The sequence below is a fragment of the Schistocerca serialis genome, chromosome 9 (assembly GCF_023864345.2).
Source record: "Schistocerca serialis cubense isolate TAMUIC-IGC-003099 chromosome 9, iqSchSeri2.2, whole genome shotgun sequence".
Classification (NCBI taxonomy): domain Eukaryota; kingdom Metazoa; phylum Arthropoda; class Insecta; order Orthoptera; family Acrididae; genus Schistocerca; species Schistocerca serialis.
This window is the reverse complement of record NC_064646.1, coordinates 374324206-374345502: the sequence shown is the minus strand read 5'-3', so window position 1 is coordinate 374345502 and position 21297 is coordinate 374324206. Positions and strand designations below refer to the sequence as shown.

At 43.8% G+C, this 21297-nt stretch overlaps 1 protein-coding gene across 1 annotated transcript in view; it reads left to right on the top strand.

Moving 5' to 3' along the window:
• The first annotated feature begins 869 nt into the window (after positions 1-869).
• The window catches only part of LOC126419786 (protein takeout-like), an 87500-nt gene continuing 67072 nt past the window's right edge, over positions 870-21297 (top strand). The window contains exons 1-2 of the mRNA XM_050086971.1: positions 870-1027; positions 14950-15042. Of these exons, the coding sequence (XP_049942928.1) occupies positions 964-1027; positions 14950-15042 (157 nt within the window). The 5' untranslated portion in view covers positions 870-963. The remainder of the gene's footprint in view (positions 1028-14949; positions 15043-21297) is intronic.

Sequence of the window (21297 nt, the reverse complement as noted above, 5' to 3'; positions counted from 1 at the left end):
TGGCTTGCGGAGTATAGAAAAATCTAACAATATGAGATTTTTTTGTATTCCTGTCCACTTTTTTAGATGGAAAATGAGATACTTTTAAAATTATAGTGTTAAAAAGGTCTATTACCAAAATGAAAAAGTAATAGACGCTGTATTTTAGTCCTTTAGACGTAGTTTGATACATAACATATTTTTATTTATGCTAAAACAATACAACAATACAAAAACTCTAGCTGTTTCTACTTTCACTGGAGACCTTTAAAAAATCAGGATTATCTTAAAAGCAACTTAACTTTCTTTTAAATTTTTTAATGCTGTAGAGAAAAATCTAGGAAGCTATTTTATTTTAAAAATCTTCCCCTCCAAGAATACTAGATTTATTTTTAAATATCTTACTAAGCGTCCAACTGAAGGAAACTATTGACTGAAGGAACGGGAGATTGGCGGTATGTGTGTGTGTGTGTGTGTGTGTGTGTTGGGGGGGGGGGGGGGGAGTGGTCCGGCAAAAGACTTGTCGCTTGGTTGGAATAACTTTAATAGTAGCTCTTACTGTGTGTTCAGTGATTGCAAGCAGTTGTTCGGCGTACGTCTTCGCGTGAATGGCAAACATGTCGGGCCTCAATATTTGGTGCAACGTTGCACTTGAGCTCGGTGTACTTCGCGTGTGCTAGCGTGCACAGTGGAATCTCCATCTACGGGAAATAAAACATGGTTTTATCTCACGCTTAAGGGGCATGCACGTGGACTCGACCGCGTCGGGGATCGTCGCTCACCTTGAGCTTTTCTTTTTCGTGAACAACCTACCTGTTCCTGCGAAACCGTGCCCTTGATACTTAACGGCGGCTGGCTACGCTAGGCGCGGGCAGGTGCTGCGAATCGCCCTTGAGATCACGCACTTAAAACTTGGAACAAGCGAACCGGCGACGCCACACACCAGTCTCCACCTCTTGACGTCACATCCCAACTGCGGCCGCCATGGGGTCCTCATTGCCGTCGCTTGTGCTGCTGCTCGTCGCTTACGCCGCCGCTGCTCAGCTCCGTAAGTGCCTACCGTGCGAGACCGAGGTAGTCACGGACGTGCTTCAGGCGCCTGTATGTATGTTCTGGTGCCGTGGGCACTTGTGCTAGTCCGCACTGCTATTGCCGTGACCACGTGTTAAACATGTCTCCAGCATCGTCATTTCAAACTATCGTATAATCTTAGCATGCCTGGGCGGATAACTATGTAAGGTTATAGTGCCCATCTAAACAGGATGCATTTTTATTGTTCCATATCTCAACCGGTATAAACGGAACCCTTACAGAATCACTTTACTGTCCGTCCGTCCATCCGTCTGTCTGTCTTTCTATCAGATTGTTCAAAACCGTTTTTCTAAGGAACGAGTATACTTATCAAGCTCAAATTTACGTAACACATTAAGGTCTACAGCCTCTTGGTCATGTAACAATCAATTCACTCAAAAGAGACTGTCATTTATACATCAGTTTTTAGTTCACAATATGTTCAAATGTGTGTGAAATCTTATGGGACTTAACTGCTAAGGTCATCAGTCCCTAAGCTTACACACTACTTAACCTAAATCATCCTAAGGACAAACACACACACCCATGCCCGAGGGAGGACTCGAACCTCCGCCGGGACCAGCCGCATAGTCCATGACTGTTGCGCCTCGGCTAATCCCGCGTGGCACAGTTTTTACAAGTAGCGCCCTTGAACACCTAGAGGATACTTCCCGTTGAACTAAAATCGTGAAATTCGCCAAGATGCAAGGTTTCACGCTACAACAAAAGTAAAGAATCTGACAATTGCTAGTTTGTGATTATTTTATCATTCGCTATCAGATTGTCTGTCTGTCGGCTCGGCTGTTTTGACCTGTTTTTTCACAGATAATGGTAGACGTATGAAGATAAAATTTACGTCACATACTAAGGTCTATGGTCTCTTGGCGATAAAATAAACATTAGCTTCTAGGTCAACGCACTCAAAAGTTACGGCCATTTATGTCATATATTTTGACACTCGCAAATTCAGTCATCAAAATCTAAAGGGTGCTTCCCGTTCACCAAAAATCGTTATACCTGGCAAGAAGCAAGATTTCACACTGGAACCAAAGTGACATATCCGAAAATTATTAATTTGGATTTACATGCTATGAATTTTTTTTAGTTTTTATCGGACTGTCTGTCTGTCCGTCCGTCCGTCTGTTAAACCCTTTTTCATAGGAGCGGACAGAACTATCAAGTTGAAATTTCTGTTACATGCTAATGTCTATGGTCCCTTGTTGGTATAGAAAACGTTTGCATCTAAGTGGATCCGCTCAAAAGATACGGCCATTTACGTCACATACTTTTATATTTGTAAACACACTCATCAAAACCTACAAGGTATTTCCCACTGACCTAGAAATATGAAATATGCCAAAAAGCAGAGTTTCTCACTAGAACCAAAGAAAATAAGCGAAATTGTTCATTTATAATTACATTACTAACTTTTTTTATCAGATTGTCTGTATGTTCGTCCGTCTGCTAAGACCCCTGTTTCTGTTTGAGGTACCAAGTTGAAATTTATGTCACATACTGAGGTTTATAGTTCTTTCCTGGTGTAAAAATATTACGCCGACTCAATCAAAAGATACTGCCAGTTAGTCATAAATTGTAATACTCGCAAACTCATTCATGAAAACCAATAAAGTACTTCCTCTTGATGTATAATCATGAAATTCGGCAAGAAGAAAGGTTTCGGGTTATAAGTAAAAAAAAACAAAAAAAAAATTGTTCGTTTATAAGTATATCACACAAAAATATATTTATTTTGTCATTCTTGATTCCACTTTAAACTTGAAATTATATCGTTCTATTAAGTCGTGCAACTTGTGGAACCTATATCTTGCCAGTACCAGTGTCGATACAGGCAAAAATTGTCGATCCTCCATTCCCTGAACGGCTGAGCTGCTAATACACATAATTAAGTTTATACGGAATCTTCAACACGGGTGTCTTTCTCACACCCGGCCATCGTTGAATTAATTTCGGTATCAGTTCTACACGTACCACCTTTAGGTCGGAATATGTCAATTACAAGAGCAATCCAACCAGTTTATCAGCAAATGTGCATCCTATTTTATGGAATAATATTCCACAGATACTTCTATACTCTGCAAACGAATGTGAAGCTCATGGCAGAGGATTTCTCCATTCTATCAGTTATTATGGCTTCTTCCAGTTGCACCTGCATATGGGGTGCAGGAATAATGGTTATTTCACGTCCTTTGAGCATTCTGCAGTTAATCTTAATTTGTCTTTGTGATACATTCAGGAACGCTATGTAAGGAATTGTTGCGTATTCCTAGTTTTATCACTTATAGTTAATTCTTGAAATTAACGAGTAGGCTTACACGGAATGGTTCATGTTCACCTTCAAGCGTCCGCCACTTTTGTGACTCTCCCCCACTCATAAAAATGTTTTTTGTACGTGTTCAGTTCCTCCTGGTAGTCATAATTTGAGCAATATTCTAGAATGTGTCCCACGAATGTTTCGTAAGCAACCTCTTTTGCAGGCTAAACCGATCTCTCTACCCGCCGGTGAGCCTATGAGATTGATTGATTTCATATCGCTACAATATGTTACACCCAGGTATGGCATGCTACTTTGTTTCCCTTTTGAGAAGTACAAAATTCTGCATTTCTCCTCTCTCATTTTTATTGCCAAGCCCATATTCTCCCGTAACCCTGTCTACTGACCTTTCTCCTTGAACTTTTTTCCAATCCGCCACGACTATTACATTTTCGTCTCCTGCTACATCCTAAATTGCGTGTTCGATAGCCTCATATACATTCCCTACCTATTCGTCCGCTGCTAGTGAAGTTGTCATGTATACCTGTAGCGTCGTTGTCGGCTTTGGTTTGCTGACGAGTCTGATGAGAACCACGCTATCACAGAACTGTTCACAGTAGCTCACTCCCTGGTCTACCTTCCTATTCATATCGTATCCTACAAGTACCACGTCATAATATTTGCTGCTGATGTTTAATTTACTCAATATTCGCCTGACCTGAAGTCCTTAGTTTCTTTTCATTTCACGGAGCTTTTGCAATACACTTTTCAGATTTCCCAGCTTTCCCACTACCTTCAAAGATCTGGCATTGTATTCTCCGCTTCTTAGAACGTTATCCCGTCGTTGGTCATTCCACCACTTACTCATGGTAACCTCCCCTTCGCAGTCCCGTCCCGGATGGGGAACTAATCCGGAATCTTTTGCCAATGGAGATATCATAACAGCACTTCTTCAGCTACAGGCCACATGTTCTGTTGATACACGTTACCGTGTCTTGAATGCAATAGTTTTCATTGCGTTCTGTTATCTCATGCCGTTGATCATCGCTGATTCTTCCGCCTTTTGAGGGTAGACATTAATATACGACTTCAGAAGGTAGGATCCCAATACAGTCATCCTCTCTAACAACCTATAATTAAGATCTTAAGATGGTAACTGTTGTGACTTGGCAAGACAGCCAAGCCACTATGAGATAGCCGAAAGGCACGCGTTTAATCTCACGCAGGCTGGCGTGAGGTCTGGAACAGTTAAAGGAGTTGAGACTAGTAAAAAAGGTACGTAGCTTCTGGAATACTTAACTTTAATCCATAATTGGTGAACATCGATCTGATGCATCACAAGATAAATAGCAAATGATAATGGCGCCTTGCTAGGTCGTAGCAAATGACGTAGCTGAAGGCTATGCTAACTAGCGTCTCGGCAAATGAGAGCGTAATTTGTCAGTGAACCATCGCTAGCAAAGTCGGCTGTACAACTGGGGCGAGCACTAGGAAGTCTCTCTAGACCTGCCGTGTGGCGGCGCTCGGTCTGCAATCACTGACAGTGGCGACACGCGGGTCCGACGTATACTACCGGACCGCGGCCGATTTAAAGGCTACCACCTAGCAAGTGTGGTGTCTGGCGGTGACACCACAGTAACTGTGGAACCGAAATAGATCATAAATTCAGAAATACTTGCAATCTAGACGGACAGTAAAATCAGCTGTACAGCTGTAGATTGAGGATATTCTTTGAAAGAGACGCTTGTTTGAGCGTCGATTGATAATTTCCAGACTGTGAATTCAAATGTTCGGTGATGACAATCCTGTTGCTTATCGCTTCTTTAACCTGTGGCAATGACATGCTAATGAGAAAAATGGCAAATGGCACTTTTATGTAGAGCCCATACTAAAACTGTAGCCCCACACGCAGCTGCCTGTGTAATGGTACTTCCAACACGACCATACCCAGTAAAGCAATGAGCTTTTTTAAATAAAGTTGAGGATACTTTTACCTTCATTGAGCGTCACCGAAATGGTGGACTCAGTGACAGTACGGAGTAAACCGTTATTGTACAGATTCCTAACGCCCACAATACGTAATAATTTTATCTTTTCAGTTTTAAAGTCAGCAGTATGTCTAGTTGCTGTTCTCCGCCGCGAGGGATTAGCCGAGCGGTCTTAGGCGCTGCAGTCCTAGACTGTGCGGCTGATCCCGGCGGAGGTTCGAGTCCTCCCTCAGGCATGGCTGTGTTTGTTCGTCCTTAGGATAATTTAGTTTAAGTAGTGTGCAAGCTTAGAGACTGATGACCTTAGCAGTTAAGTCCCATAAGATTTCACACTCATTTGAACATTTTTTGAGCTGTTCCCCATCTCATTATGTGCAGCGTCTAATCCTTCCGCCGATGTACTCAACTATACCCAAAGAATTCACAAAAACGCCGTCCGTGTGAAACGGAGCTGTTTCATTATTCACACGACGTATGAGAGGTGTCTACAGAGGATCTAAAATTGATTCCATATTTGTAGGTGTCCAGTAAGCTTTCTACACCGCTCCTCACAAGCGACTTGTAATTAAATTGCGTGTTTTCAGAGTATCATCGGAGTTGTGCCACTGGATTTACGATTTCCTGTCATATAGGTCACATTTCGTAGTCGGCCTATTGATTAAAGACGCTAAGGCCACATAACATGTACTGGGCTTCAGTAATGCCATAGGGAAACCGTGTGCTTTTGTGCAGTGCGCGTTGATGGTATTTTAACATCATCATATTTTGATGTGATTTATTAAAGAAGCTTAGTAATTCACCGTGAACCTTTTCCAGCGTTGTGAGAGGTTACTTGAGAGCATTATGTCGCAACCTCACCTACTGCATTGCAAGAGTGTGGTCTGCAGTTGTCCTGCCATCATAAAGAGTGTGCGCACCTACTATGAAACTTTTGCAAGAGTTTTCTTTCCATGAGCCAATTAGCAGTTTTCGCTTACAACACGTACGTGCAGTTCACAGCATGGGAGACTGGAGTACGTTTATGCAGAGCAGTTTTCTCGGGGACCATTCTTGTTAGAGCACGACCGACAATCGAAGAATATTACTGCTATCTACTGAGGCCCTCACCGGCTTTACAGCACCAGTTGAATGAACGTCTTATCGCACAACTTAATCAATGACGCGAATTGCAAACTTGTGCCTGACCGGGACTCGAATCCGGATTCTACTCTTATCTAGAATGAGCGCCTTAACCGTCTCGCCCATATGACACGCCTCCCGACCGAACTAAATTCCCAAATCGTCATACGCCAATGCAGCGTCCCTTTCCATGTAACATTTAAGTTTTTGTGCAAGATGACTAAACGTTTTTCATTCAAATAGTGAAGCTCCTAGGGAGCGTACAGTTTAGAACGGAGAATAAATAAATGTATGTTCGTTTACAGGAGATTATTCTACTTTCCAAGGAACATTTGTATAATATAAAAGCCTCAAAGTTACTACTGTAGGTCGAAACTAATTCTAACGTGGCGTTGGGGCACGTTCACGCGCCATTTTGCAATGCCTTCCTAACTGTTACCCCAGTCAAGGAAACTTCAAGACAACAGCAGCTGGAAATGGAAACTAAAAAAAATGAAGGCACGGGATAGTGAAAGGTAAAAATTTCTTAAGTATGCAATTTGAACGTTATGAATCTCAAGCAGAAGAATTCAATTCTATGAGAGCAGGGACTGATAAGGGCAGAACAAAGAAAATTGGGGACAGGCCTACCTCTGATGTTGTCTTACTGTTCTGCCCATAGGCACGTTTTCACATACTAACTCTCCAGGATGTTTTGCCTTTTGCCCTCATCTTCAGGTCCGCGTGATTTTTGCCTTGTTTATAACGTCTGTCATCTTGAATCTGCAACTTTCTCTCAATCTCCTCCCACAAACCAGCCCTTCCAAACCGTCTGTTAGCAAGCACTCTCGTCTCACCGAATGTCCCATCCAGGATCTTAACCCTTTCCCGTACAAGCTGCAGCAGTCTGATGAAGAGGGTGAAAATTGTCTTTATAGACTAACGGAAAAAGATCGCTACGTCAAAAAATAGTTAATGTAGAGTACTGAATTTTTGGGAATACATTTGTTTAAGTAATACATATAAGCGGTTAACATTGCTGGTTAACGTAAGCGCGAGATAATCCATTGCAAATGAGATATGCTGATACATCAATAACTAGTGTGACTCCCAGAACGTCGAATAAAAGTATTCAAACGTGCATGAATTGTGTTTGAACCGCGTTCTTGCCGTTCGTAACTTGGCGTCTTGTAATAGCGGTAGTGGCGTCTTGTTTCCTTCTTGTGTTAATGGCACCACTGAGTTTGCTAGTATTGTTTGTCCGCGAGTGGCAGCAGCAGCGGTTATCGATAGCCAGAAGTGTGGTATTATCGTTGGTGCCACGGCTAGTATTTCCGGGTCGTCGTGTGTGTCAGTCAGTTCGGCTTCGGACGGAGCAGCGAGGAGGTCCGCAGCGTGAGGGCAGGCACTGTCGGATCGAACCCAGGACGTTTGAAGTTGAGTGAACCATATCCAGTACTGAAAACTCCACTGTTTCAGATCTTGCTGTTGTTTTCGTGTTGCTGCTCACATGGTCGGTGAGACCAGCCGCAACAGTGGTCTGTCAGGTTGATGGAAGCTGTCAGCCACTTTCTACTCCCTGATGTTAGTTTGGATTTAGCACTCTTCTTATTAGTAAAGTGCAACCAGCGGTATTTCCTGCTTTGTGGCCGTTAACGCCCCAGTTGCCTGCCCTGGAGGTTAGCGTACTTTTCCGGCAGTGTACATTTCCTCGTCGTGTTCATGCTGTCCAATACGGCGTGTAGTTCGACAGCCTCTTGAATTGTACTGTGCATATGTTTTTGGGAGGTCTACCTTGGTTCTAGTGTTTCCGTCGGCCTTGCGGATGTTTTTCTGAAGACGTAGTGCTGTCCGCCTCTTCGACCATGCCTAAAAATATTCTATCGCTGTACCGGTGATCGGACGTTAGACGGATTGGTTAGTCGCTCGGTCGGCGCTTAAGCTACCCCTAGTGCGAGTTGCCATCCTGTTACGTGAGTACAACTCTTGGCTGCCTGTCTCTCCGCTTACCCAGCTGTAGTCACCTTCCTCAGGTCGATCCAGGGAACACTGTCTGTGGATCACTCCATCTTATTTGGACAAGTTGTCATATTTGTTTAAAATTTAACCTAATGTTTTAACGTGTTATTGCCTTCCCCACTTGTAATTCCGACCTTCAGACGTTAGTTGTTTGTAACTGTCCACCTTATGCTAATTCAGGCCTTCAGCCCTTGTATATTCTGAAGTTGCTTGTGGCCTTCAGCCCACGAATAATTTTCAACGTTCTTAATCAGGCCTTCAGCGGTTGATTATGTGTAACATTGTTTGTGGCCTTCAGCCGACCAATAATTTGCAGTGTTTCTTAATAAGGCCTTCAGTGGTTACTATAGCTTGTTACCGTTTTGATTGTTAAGAAGAAAATATCTTACTATTTGTTAATGTGTACTGCCTTCCTTACCTGTAATTCAGGCCTTCAGCCGTTGTGTATTCTGAAATTGCTGCTGGCCATCAGCCGTTAATTGTTTGTAACATTGCTTGTGGCTTTCAGCCGACAAATAGTTTCACTTCTCTCTTGATAAGGCCTTCAGCCGTCACTGTAACTTGTTACAGTTATTAAGATTGTTAAAAGGGTTTTTGGTATTTCTTTAACGTGTAATTGTCCACCTTATTGGTAATTCAGGGCTTCAGCCGTTGTGTATTTTTGAAATTGCTTCTGGCCTTCAGCCGACGAATAATTTTTGAACCTTCTTAATCTGGCCTTCAGCCGTTGATTGTGTGTAACATTGCTTGTGGCCTTAAGCCGACAACTTGCAATTCTTCTAATAAAGCCTTCAGCTGCCAGTGTAGTAAAATACTTAAAAAATGATTGTTGTGAGTTTTTTTAAAAAAATAAATTGTATTTGTTTTCTGTGCAACCAACGGTAACAGATTAGGCCCCTTCCACACCTTTGCTGCTTTCCCTAAGAACCAAGTCTCAGCGTTGTATAAGTGTCGGATGTCAGTTTGTGGGGTGGAGGTTCTTGGTCAGTCAATATGGCTGGCTCTGAGCACTATGGGACCCAACTACTGAGGTCATTACTCCCCTAGAACTTAGAACAAATTAAACCTAACTAACCTAAGGACATCGCAAACATCCATGCCCGAGGCAGGATTCGAACCTGCGACCGTAGCGGTCTTGCGGTTCCAGACTGCAGCGCCTCTAACCGCACGGCCACTTCGGCCGGCGGTCAGTCAATACTGGAACGGTTAATGCCGGTGTGGATAACGCTATAACAGTCTTCTGAGACAATTCTGGTGATCTAGCAGGCCAAGGCAACATGTAGACAATCTGTAGAGCGTGTTGGGTGGCAGCAGCGATATGTGGGCGAGCGTTATACTGCTGGGAAACACCCCCTGGATAGCTGTTTATGAATGGCAGCACAACAAGTGGAATGACCATACTGACGTACAAATTTGCAGTTAGGGTTCGAGGAACAACCACGGGAGTGCTTCTGCTGCATGCAAAATTGCACGCTAGACGGTAACTCCAGGCGTAGCTCCAGTGCGTCCAGCAAGCAGACGTGTTGGATGCAGGCCCTCAAGTGACTACTTCTTACCAACGCAGGGCCATCACTGGCACCGGGACAGAACCGGCTGTGATCAGACAACACGACAGACCTCCTCTCTGCTCTCTAATGAACTCTCGCTTGACACCACTGAAGTTGCAAATGTCCGTAGTTTGGGGTCAGTGAAATGCACGCTACCGGGCGTCTGGCTCGGAGCTGTCATTGAAGGAACCGTTTGCGTTAGTTGATTGTGTCACTGTGGTGCCAGCTGCTGCTCGTACTACTGCTGCATATGCAGTCCGATGAGCTAGAGTAATACGCCGAACACGATGGTCTTCTCTGTCGTTAGTGGCACGTGGCCGTTCAAAGCCTGGTCTTCTTGCGACCGTGCATTCTCGTCACCACCGCTGCCAGCAATGATGTACAGTGGCTACATTCATGCCATGTCTTCCTACAATACAGCAGAAGGCTTCACGCAGCTTCTAGCAGCCCTATAACACGACCTCAAAAGAATGGTTAAAATGGCTCTGAGCACTATGAGACTTTACATCTGAGATCGTCAGTCCCGTAGAACTTAGAACTACTTAAACCTAACTAACCTAAGGACATCACACACAACCATGCTCGAGGCAGGATTCGAACCTGCGACCATAGCAGTAGCGCGGTTCCGGACTTATGCTCGTACAACCGCTCGACCACAGCGGCCGGCTAACACGACCTCATTAAAACATAGTAAAATGTTGATAATTACGTCTTTGTCCAATCTCATGATAGTAACGCTCACGATCTTTAAAACGTGTATTTAAAGTAAATCTAATTTGTATCCTCACAGTGGTACTTCTGGCGCCTCTGATATGTGGCTGGCGAAAGAATTCGTAGGCATCATTTTCAGATTTAGAAACATGCCTCCCAAATTTCGTTTGTGATGCACAACTCTTTCTTGGTGTTGCGATTATTATTTTATTGTTATTATTATTATTATTTTGCCGTCAGTGTTTTTATTCCTTGACGAGATACAACCAGTGAAAAAGAAATCAAAAATGGATCCATCACCTTAGGTGTAAAATATGCCACCGCTTCCTGGGGCGTGTATGGACACATTTCGAAGCAAGACTCGTCACTGACAACAATTCTACCCCAGGGAATGAGATTGTAGGCCGAAGGTGTGGCTGGAAACGCTCTGAACAGCCGTGGCTACCAACATGATTGTCGCCCACTACACGGCGGACACCGAGGAACGTAACTTTAGGTATCATTTTGTTTCATAGCAGGACCTCTTTGGTGTCATCCGCGGAAACCTTACAGCACGGCGGTGCGTCAACGATGTTTTACGCCCCTCATGGCAAGTCATCTTCAGCTTACAGTTCTGCAAGATAACATCTGCTTACATATGAAGAGAATTTCTACTGTTGGTCTTCGTGATTGCGTAACTCTATCCTGCCCAGCAAGTTCGCCGGATATTTCAATTGAGAACGTTTTGAGCATTATGTGCAGGTTCCTCTAACCTACTCTAAATTTTTAATTTTAAATGCAGATGCAGAATTTGGCACGAAATCCCTTAGGACATTCAACAACTCTGTCAAAAATCCAGGGAATGATAAACCGAATGACTGCTTGTATAAGGACCAGAGATGGACCAATGCATTATTGATTCGCTCGGCTTGTGAACCTCTTTCTCTTGAGTAAATCTTCCATTTTTTTCTGAAATCGTAATTATTTGTTTGTTTGCTCATGTACATCACATTTACAGACTTACGTCTCATTTAGATAATTCCTTCGAAGTGCGTCTTTTTCGACTTAAGAGTTTATATATCCTTCAGAGACAGAAGATTCTATGTGTTACAATTTGTCCGTGCAGTCCTGAATTTCTTGTAGCTTCTTTCAAGCGAAGTAAAATTTTAAAAGCAAATACAGGGATTTAGTTCACATCTCGCTAGTCCTTGACCAAGGTACTTTGTTATGTATTTAATTTGATACGCGACGCATTTCTATAGCTTTGAATTACTTATGAGATTCTAAAAGACATATACCTACGTTATTGGACTAGATAGCACTTGTACCACTGAAGCTTCCTCGTGTTTTATCTTTTGAACACTGACTGTTTAAGATCGATTTGCTTGCTCCGTATGACGCTTAGACAACTGACTAGCAAGATCCCACACAATTTTAAGTGAATGCCCAGGAGATTTCCTATCTAGATCTCAGGAGCACGAAGTACAAAGAGGAAACAAGTCTTTCTACAGTTTCATACACGTACGTTCATGCAATGTCTGTGTTCACTCTAAACTGTCATTCTAACGTCATAAAGGCATGCCAATGACAACAAACATCAGATATGAAACCTGCAATACAAGACGGATACCTTTAAGGAAAAGACCTGTTTCCACGTTTTCATTTTAAGAGACTTACTAGCGTGTATAGTTTATGAGCGTATAGCTATTCCCATCCCCTTGATTCGATGCCCTACCTCACTGACGATGTGTTACCGTCTGCCGATTGCTATCACGTTCATTGTTATTAACACCGAGCAAGTCATCAACTACCAACACACAAAAGGTCTTCGGGTTACTGTGTCGAAAAAAGTTTCTCCGTAACAAATAAAAAAGTTGTTTTAATCCCATCGTTATAATCAAGATTTCTGTGCGGCGTCCCTTTGGTTGTAAAGCAAATAACGGATTTGACAAGCCCTCCAAAATTACTACAAAATGGTAATCCCTCTGATCCACTCCCACAACGCTGGAAACGAATGAGCAGTGTCATCTGTTGCTTGTCTCACACATCAGGTTTACTTCTGCCAGTAGCTCATCTGCTATCTTCCAGGCCGGTGAGAGCAGAGGCCGTGGAAGTATTAATGCGGAAGGTACAGCTGCAGAGTGAAGTGTTCCCTCGGCAAAAGGAAAAAAAAGATATATTTGTCCGCTCGAACAGCTCGCAACTATCTGAACTGCTTCGTCTATTATAATAATTACATTTCGTCCTTATTTGGTCATAGTGCTACAGCGAGACATAACTTTGAAGAAGTGGCCGTAGATAATCACCATTATGTAGAGTTTTAAAACTAAACTTGGCTTCCGTAGACTGTCATGAGTAACCATAGGCTATAGTACTTTTCCTAATAGCTTTTGTGGATACACCGGTTCCCGTGAGATCACCGAAGATAAACGGTGTCGTGCGTGGTCGGCACTTGGATGGGTGACCATCCAGGCCGCCATGCGCTGTTGACATTTTTCGGGGTGCACTCAGCTTCGTGATGACAATTGAGGAGCTACTCGACCGAATAGTAGCGGCTTCGGTCAAAAATACCATCATAACGACCGGGAGAGCGGTGTGCTGACCCCACGCCCCTCCTATCCGCATCCTCCATTGAGGATGACACGGCGGTCGGATGGTCCCGGTAGGCCACTCGTGGGCTGAAGACGCAGTGCTTTTATCTCAAGTCATACTCAGCTGTACGTTAGGTGTGTTGCATACCTACAGGGCATTACCTGCTAACGATCTCCTTCTTTACATACGCGATCAGTGTCTTACTACACTCTCCTAAAATCAGAAGCTGTGAACCGCATAGAAAATGAGTGAGGTGATATGCGAGGGTTGGATGTTTAATAGTGGCAACTACTTATTTACAACTCCTACAAAATAGTTACTTGTTTCAAAGTTTTAGTGACCTAAAAAGTAGCCACCAGCATTGTGTATTGTGTAGAATCCGTTGCTAGCGATGTGGAAGTCGTAGGATACTCTTAGCAGTGCCAGTTGTGTTGACAGTTCGAGCGGCGCGGGCTATTGCCCGACGAATTTGTAGCAGTTCTGAAGCGAATGCCGTGATGTGTTTCGTTCAGTTTAGAAATCGAGTAGAACTTACGAGGTCTTAAGTCAGGGCAGTGCAGTAGGTGGTATAGCACTTAGCAGCCCCATCAGTCAAACAAATCAGTAACAGCTGGCAATGTACGTGCTTGAGCATTGTCCTGCAAAATGATGGTCAGGTCCTGCAGATACTGTCATCATTTCTGTCTCTAATCTAGTCGAAGGCTGTGTTCCATAAATGAACAGCATAGAGACAGAAGTGATGACACTTTCTGCAGGACCTGCCCATCATTTTGCAGGACAATGCTCAGGCACGTACAGTGCAAGCTGTTACTGATTTGTTTGACTGATGAGGCTGCTATGTGCTATACCACCTACTGCACCCCCCAGACTTACGAGCTCATGAGTTCAGCTCGATTTCTAAACTGAAGGAAACACTTCACGGGATTCGCTTCAGAACTGCTACGAATCCGACGGGCAATAGACCGCGCAGCTCGAAATGTCAACACAACTGGCACTGCTAAGAATATCCTACGACTTCCACATCAGTAGCAACGGGTTATAGACGATGATGCTGACTGCTTTGAAGTTCAGTAGAACTTTGAAACACTTATCTATTTTGTACGAGCTGTAAATAAATAGTTGCCACTATTTAAGTTCCAGCCCTCGTAGACGGTCGGATAAGGTATGGCACATTTTTGTTCTACGTAGTTATTCTCCTATCTGTATAAACACGTTCATGTTATTCAGAAACCACTATTGCATTTATCAATAATAGCAAGAAACTCCTACCATTAATCTTGATGATCAATGTTTTGTAGAGTAGAAGATAACAACAATAATTATATACACATTATACACTACCAATACTGCCAGTAATTCTACCATTTACTGCAACATTTATGCAATGTATCAAAACGTACTGAACTGTAACGTTCGTAGAACACAATTCTACAACATCTGGCTCACAGTTTCGACAGAAAATTCAGGCCCGGATTAGCCATACACAGAGTCGTATATTGTCTGCAGTATATATAACACGCTCTTCTTAATGTGACAAACGTAATTTTAGAGCGCTAAACCTAATGAAAAAAACCTTGAAAATCTGTCAAAGGAATTATAAACAATGTTTTTACACTGCAGTTTCTATGTTTCTTCAGGATGATTTTGTGATGCAGCATTTTCTTATTCGCTAATCAGTTTTGTTCTCTTACAGCGGCATCCCTGAAGACCTGCAAGCAAAATGATCCAGACTTCAACGGCTGCTTGAAAAATGCTTTTACGGATGCCTTGCCGGTTCTGGTAAAAGGTAAGTTCCGCCAACGCATTTCATGATTTTTTCCTTTTTCTTTTCTTTTTCCATTTGTCCCCTTCTTCCATGGTCCATAAACTCATATTGTTTCATGATTAAGTATGAGGGAGGTTGCAGAACTGCAAGATGTGTTTCTCATATGTACGCACAGTACCTGGAGCTCATGTGCTGGTGTAATGACGGAAAACAAGGAACTGATATAATTCCTTTGTTAACACAGAGGTAACAGTGACATTAAATTTTTGCAACAGTTTTGTTGCAGTTACTAACTGCAGAATGTGTGGGGTCGTCATAGTTAACTCTTTCTCCGCATTTGATGTGCTGGGTTTCATAAAAAATTTAAGATTAATCACTTCTTTTTAGGTAAGGCTGTGCATAAAGAATGTAATTCTGTGAGGCGAATGTTGCTGCTAACTGAAATGATGCAGTAAATGTTTCCAATGATTAATGTGGAAGAACAAGCACTTCCATTACACATCAGCAAAACAGAAAGCACTTCTGAGTGTCATTGTATGTATCTTCGTACTCTGTATTATCACAACAGGTTAGGATAGATTTGAGTTTATCTACATCTGTATCTGCGTACAGGGTGATTCAGCTGCCCCTACCAATGACCTTCTATGCACTAGTAATTCCTTACCACATGCACCTCTTGTCTTAGGAATAGATTATACATTACTGGCCATTAAAATTGCTACACCACGAAGATGACGTGCTGCAGACGCAAAATGTAACTGACAGGAGGGAGATGCTGTGATACGCAAATGATTTAACTTTTCAGAGCATTCACACAAGGTTGGCGCCGTCGGCGACACCTACAACGTGCTGACATGAGGAAAGTTTCCAACCAATTTCTGATACACAAATTGCAGTTGAAACGTTGTTGTGATGCCTCGTGTAAGGAGGAGAAATGCATACCATCACGTTTACGACTTTGATAAAGGTCGCATTGTAGCCTATCGCGATTGCGGTTTACCGTATCGCGACATTGCTTCTCGCGTTGGTCGAGATCCAATGACTGTTAACAGAATATGGACTCGGTGGGTTCAGGAGGGTAATACGGAACGCCGTGCTGGATCCCAACGGCCTCGTATCACTAGCAGTCGAGATGACGGGCATCTTATAAGCATGGCTGTAACGGATCGTGGAGCCACGTCTCTATCCCTGAGTCAACAGTTGGGGACGTTTGCAAGACAACAACCAACTGCACGAACAGTTCGACGACGTTTGCAGCAGCATGGACTATCAGCTCGAAGACCATGGCTGCGGTTTCCCTTGACGCTGCATCACAGACAGGAGCGCCTGCGATTGTGTACTTAACGACGAACCTGGGTCCACGAATGGCAAAACGTCATTTTTTCGGATGAATCTAGGTTCTGTTTACAGCATCATGATGGTCGCATCCGTGTGACATCGCCGTGAACGCACATTAGAAGCGTGTATTCGTCATCGCCATACTGGCGTATCACCCGGCGTGATGGTATGGGGTGCCGTTGGTTACACGTCTCGGTCACCTCTTGTTCGCATTGACGGCACTTTGATCAGTGGACGTTACATTTCAGATGTGTTACGACCCGTGGCTCTACCCTTCATTGGATCCCTTCGAAACCCTACATTCCAGCAGGATAATGCACGACCGCATGTTGCAGGTCCTGTACGGGCCTTTCTGGATACAGAAAATGTTCGACTGCTGCCCTGGCCAGCAGATTCTCCAGATCTCTCACCAATTGAAAACGTCTGGTCAATGGTGGCCGAGCAACTGGCTCGTCACAATACGCCAGTCACTACTCTTGATGAACTGTGGTATCGTGTTGAAGCTGCATGGGAGGCTGTACCTGTACACGCCATCCAAGCTCTGTTTGACTCAATGCTTAGGCGTATCAAGGCCCTTATTACGCCCAGAGGTGGTTGTTCTGGATACTGATTTCTCAGGAGCTTTCCCCCCTAATTGCGTGAAAATGTAATCACTTGTCAGTTCTAATATAATATATTTGTCCAATGAATACCCGTTTATCATCTGCATTTCTTCTTGGTGTAATAATTTTAATGGCCAGTAGTGTAGTATGCACGCCGTATATTCAGTGTTTAGTACGTTATTTACTTAATTGTTACCTCGTTTCAAGCTTTAATTTCACTCTTTGTTAGACCCGGTCACTAGACACAACATATTAACGTAGTTACGTGGTAAACGGACATAGGTAAACGATTTAAAGGGTTGCGTTTTCCGAAGGGAATGTACCACCATTCAGGTGTGTTCAGAATAGTTTTCAATATTTGTTTACTGAAAATTATTACCATACAGTAAGGCAGTAAGGGAATATCGACCTTTTGAAGACTTCATACATCAGATAATTTCGATAATGGGAAATGAAGCACCTTGTAACTTTGTTAATATGTCATGCCTAGTGACCCGGTGTATCAAAGAGCAAAGTGAATGCGTAAGACAAGGTAAAAGCGAAGTAGCTAATGTACTGAACTCCGAACTGATGTACTCAAAACTATTCATAATAAAAGCGTATTCCCAGCAGCGTAGAATGGCACATGAGGTTAGGCGTTGCTAGTTGCATTAAGCGACATCCGTAGGCGCAGGTGAATCACCCTTATATACTCGACCAGCAAGGAAAAACTGACTGACAGCATTAATCTGTACCTACTCTAATGTCTCTTACCTTTCTTTCAAAACCCTTGCACGAGTTATACGTGTGTGGCAGCATAATGTCGCAGGGACCTTTACGAGCACAGGATTTGTACGTTAATAAAACAGGGTTTCGTAAGAATTATGTGTTCTGTGGTCCAAGGAGTTCCATGTAGCTGATGAATAACCACTTCAGTTGTCTGAAGTTCTTTATTTTACTCCATGACGGCATTAGCTTTCACATTGAAGCCATGTTCCAGTGGATCTGAAAAATGTGCGGTGCTGTGTCACTCTGCTTCATAAAAGCAGTATCTTAGCACACCACTGGAAAATTGTTTCAGTATAAAAACCAGGACCCGTCGGGGAGAGGTATACAGAAGTTTTTAGCAACTGTAGCGATTATTCGTTACTTCAGTACAAAGTTGCGGATCATCAGCAGTCTCCATATACTGAGAAAGTAATAATTTCCTTACAAATTTTCTGATCATTTCTGTTACTCTTCTGTACCCGCTATGCCGACCTGTTATGATATTAGAAGCTCTTCTCTGACACCGGTCGTCTTTTTGTCATACATACTTAATAAAGGCCCCAAGCAATGCTCTAGCGTTTATTTGCAATTACCTTTACAGATACACTGTACGAGCCCTGAACGCTTACAATCAGTTATAGATTTCCACTCGCCTTTGCCTAATGCTGATTTTACGCGATCGACCCATTTCATTTTATTTCTTAATGCAGCAAAATTGACGATGCTGAAGAAGTCCCTTACTCCGAGGAGCGTAGGGGACAATGCGGGAGACCCGCACTGCCGATTAGACAAGTTCGTAGTGGAGGTGGTTTGCCATTGCCTTCCTCCGACCGTAATGGGAATGAATGTTGATGATGAAGACGACACAAAAACGCCCAGTCATCTCGAACAGAGAAAATCCCCGTCCCCGCCGTCAATCGAACACGGGACCCCGTGCTGGGGAAGCGAGAACGCTACCGGAAGACCACGAGCTGCGGACGCAGCAGAATTAAAACATAACTTTTTTGAAACCTCGTAATTTCCTTCCTCTGAGACACAGTAGTTTAAAATTTTGTGTGAATGTGCATACGTCCTTCCCCTGCAACAGTGATGAAGCGTGGCACCTGCAACGTAGTCCTCGGGCCCGGCGATGCTTCACACACCAAGATGTCGACACGCACGGAAAGGCTAGAGCTCAGTTCATTTTAGGTAGAAGGTGGGTTAACGATGTCACGGTGTCACCAAATTTCGCCACAATTTCTCTCAGACACTTTGGAAGTACCACACCATTGGAAGGTCTTCTCAGCCCCCGTTACCCTCAGCTCGCGCTGATGGCTCAGCGCTGGAGGTCAGAATAGCGATGCCCACTGGTGACTTCATACAGTTCTCCTGTGGGTTGCCGAGGAAAACGTACCGAACACGCCGCTGATCGGAATCGAACATGAAGGCCGCTGGAGGTGTCGTAAAGGGCGTCAATGAACCTTTCTCTTAACTTTGAGGATTAATTAGCACACATTTAAAAATCGAAAACGATAGTTTTCTGTGCAGGACGACGTTCTAGACAACCTTAGACTGTTAACATCTACCTTGGAAGATTCAACCTTCTCTTAAGGACATCAATAGTGCTGCAACCCCATTGAACGCATTGTTTTGGAGTGTATCACGACAGTAACTTTTGCCCTGGTGAACGGGGAAGAACCATTAAGGACGCTTCAAAAAATTAGACGAAATTAGAATGGGTTCCGAAGAAGAAAAGGTGTTTATACTTCTCCTTTTCGCCTTCTCCACGCCCTCCTGTGACGTGTGCATCGGGAGGGTGCGTTATTGACACATGCATATATAAAACAGCAAATGATCCCCCTAAAACCACCCAGTTTCGCCACACTCACATTAGCAACCACACACACTTGTTGGGTAGTTTAAAAATATACCTCTATAGAGACAATCACTCACCAATTCCGAAGAGCCTGTGGGACAGGCAACCGTTGGACACCGTTCAGACTTCACGTGCTGCAGACATGTGTTACTGCAGCCACATAATGCCTCTCAGCTGGAGAGTGCCAAAATGTTGTTTGCCCCGCACAGACCTAGGAACTGATGCGTGGTTGTCTCTGTACAGGTACATTTCTTAAGTGTTAAATCAATGGGAAGAGGTGGCACCAAGGATGTAGCCAAGCAACTGTGTCTTCGAGGGAGGCTTCACCATTTTATTCACACACGTGTCAATATCTCACGTGCACACGCCACAGGAGGACACAGAAAAGGAGTGACCAGACCCTTTTCTGCTTCGCATCATGTTTACATTTAGTCAGATGGTTTTGAACTGTTCCTAGCGTTCCCACCGCCCACAACACAGCAGAATTGCGATCGCACCACACTCTAATGGCGTCAGATCACGTTCAGTGGATGGTAGCCTATTAAGGTCTTAGAGAAGTGTCAAATCGCCTGCCGGTTTCAGAGGTATCAAAGCATTTTGAGAACACCGCACCGCAAACTGCCGTTTTATACTGTGAGCTGTTTCAAAATTTACTCCAAAGGGCAGGTGCGGTTTCATTGACGCCGATTATGTCACCTCCTGAGACATTTTTCTGTCGATTCTGTGAAGCGGTATGCCCGAAATGTTTTCCCTTGCAATCCATAACAAAACCGTGTCACACCATAGCTAGGCACAGCTGTTGTGACCTCCACCGCAGAGGAGAGAGCTGTGGGTAAAGGGAGGTGTGACGACTTCCAATGATATGTCACGTCCACGGAGTCTTCGGGTAGAACTGTGGCAAGACTGATTGCCAGTGTGACATCATTAACCTACTTGGCATGCAACATGAATTTCTGAGCTCTGGCCTTTTTTCGCTTCTGTCGACACGTTGATCTTTCAAGCACTGTGGAGCCCCAGGTGCCATCACAGGGCGCAACGCTTTTGCACCATTATAGAGAAAGTCAGTTGGAACCTTAGAGCGAGATTTTAAATTTTTATCTGGGAATGGGAGATGGCGTCAGGGTTTCACATAAGTGATCATTTACTTTTGTCATGTAGTATATTGTCTTCAAATACAGCCTATGATCGACGACAACGAGAAATAACCACTCACAGACGATAGACGGCAGCCCTACCAGTGAAGCGTACCTAAAGTACGTCAGGGGGACACTGTCAACAGTGCAATCGTTGTAGTATAGAGAGTGATTCATGTCACGTACAGAAGGGCACAATCATTGGCTATTGGGACTGCGATGGAAGCAATTCCGTAAAGGCTAGGTCTGTAAACTGTTCGGGACCGCCATGGTTAAAGTGCACTGTATATGAAAAATTGTCTCTATTCAAAACTGGCGCTGAGGCAACTGCGGTGCCCCATGGGCCACAGGTGACAAGGGTGAACAACAGCTGCGTACGAGTGTACAGGTGAATAGACGAGCAGGCAACTGTCGAGCAACTGTCCGGCCACATGAACCAAGAGCCTACCAAAAGAACGACCGTTCACTGCCTTCTTAAGGATAATTCAGGGAACGTTGTTGCGTACAGGCCTCTGTGTCAGGCACCTGGTTCATCTACCGATACTGATTTCCGTTCAACAGCGACAAAGCCTGGAATCTGCACGCCTGGACCACAACTAGA